The 742-nt window shown below is 39.9% G+C and overlaps 1 protein-coding gene across 1 annotated transcript in view; it reads right to left on the bottom strand.

The window, feature by feature from the left end:
* The window catches only part of CAP1 (CAP, adenylate cyclase-associated protein 1 (yeast)), a 22,953-nt gene that overhangs the window by 15,366 nt on the left and 6,845 nt on the right, over window positions 1-742 (bottom strand). The window contains exons 3-4 of the mRNA XM_006886597.1: window positions 403-485; window positions 86-92 (exon numbers count right to left, since the gene is read on the bottom strand). Of these exons, the coding sequence (XP_006886659.1) occupies window positions 86-92; window positions 403-485 (90 nt within the window). The remainder of the gene's footprint in view (window positions 1-85; window positions 93-402; window positions 486-742) is intronic.

Here is a 742-nt window from a genome sequence, read left to right as displayed (position 1 = left end):
CTGACTATCTCACAGTCCAAGGAATTCTTGCTCAGATAAGCATGGCAGCCATCTGTTTTGTTGATGGAAATGGTTGGCACTTTACCCATTACCTGCAGAGAAAACCAAGAAAACTGAGACCAAAACTGAGAACAGTTGTAGGAAGAACTTTCACTGCTTCACAAAGTGCAACCATTACCTAAGAAGCTGATAGGTACACAACAGATACTGGATGCTAGGAGCACACAGGATGAGAACTGGAAAGAGCTTACTATAGAAGCCAATATCGTTCTGAACACATCCAAAGATGATCAGCTTACAGACCTTGTAGAATCAGATTCCCACCAAAGCAACATCTGTGGGTCTGCTGTGTCTCAAGTAATTCCTCAGGGATCAAAACAAGATGCCAAGACATTAAGTTACCTGAACCTTGACATCTCTACTATTGATGATTTCCACAATGCCCACCACGTCATCAAACACCAGACCGAGTTTCTTACAGTTATCTAGAAGAAAAGCAGTAAGTCAACATCAGAACATTTGTTAAAAAAGAGTATATTTAATTATCTTTCAGAAACTTAGAAAGTTTGGTAAGGAGAGGTAAAATCATCCTAACCTTTGAGCTCTAGGACTAACACTGCCTAGGGCAGTGAAACGGACTCACTCACCTACTGTAATGGAATTAATTTTGCCTTTTATTTGCAATGTTGTGTTGATACATTTATAGATGTAAGCCACCTGTTTCAGCTCTGTGTCATCAATC

The sequence above is a fragment of the Elephantulus edwardii genome, unplaced genomic scaffold (assembly GCF_000299155.1).
Source record: "Elephantulus edwardii isolate Elephantulus edwardi_28Jun2011 unplaced genomic scaffold, EleEdw1.0 scaffold00049, whole genome shotgun sequence".
In the NCBI taxonomy this organism is placed as follows: domain Eukaryota; kingdom Metazoa; phylum Chordata; class Mammalia; order Macroscelidea; family Macroscelididae; genus Elephantulus; species Elephantulus edwardii.
This window is presented reverse-complemented; position numbering and strand designations above follow the sequence as displayed.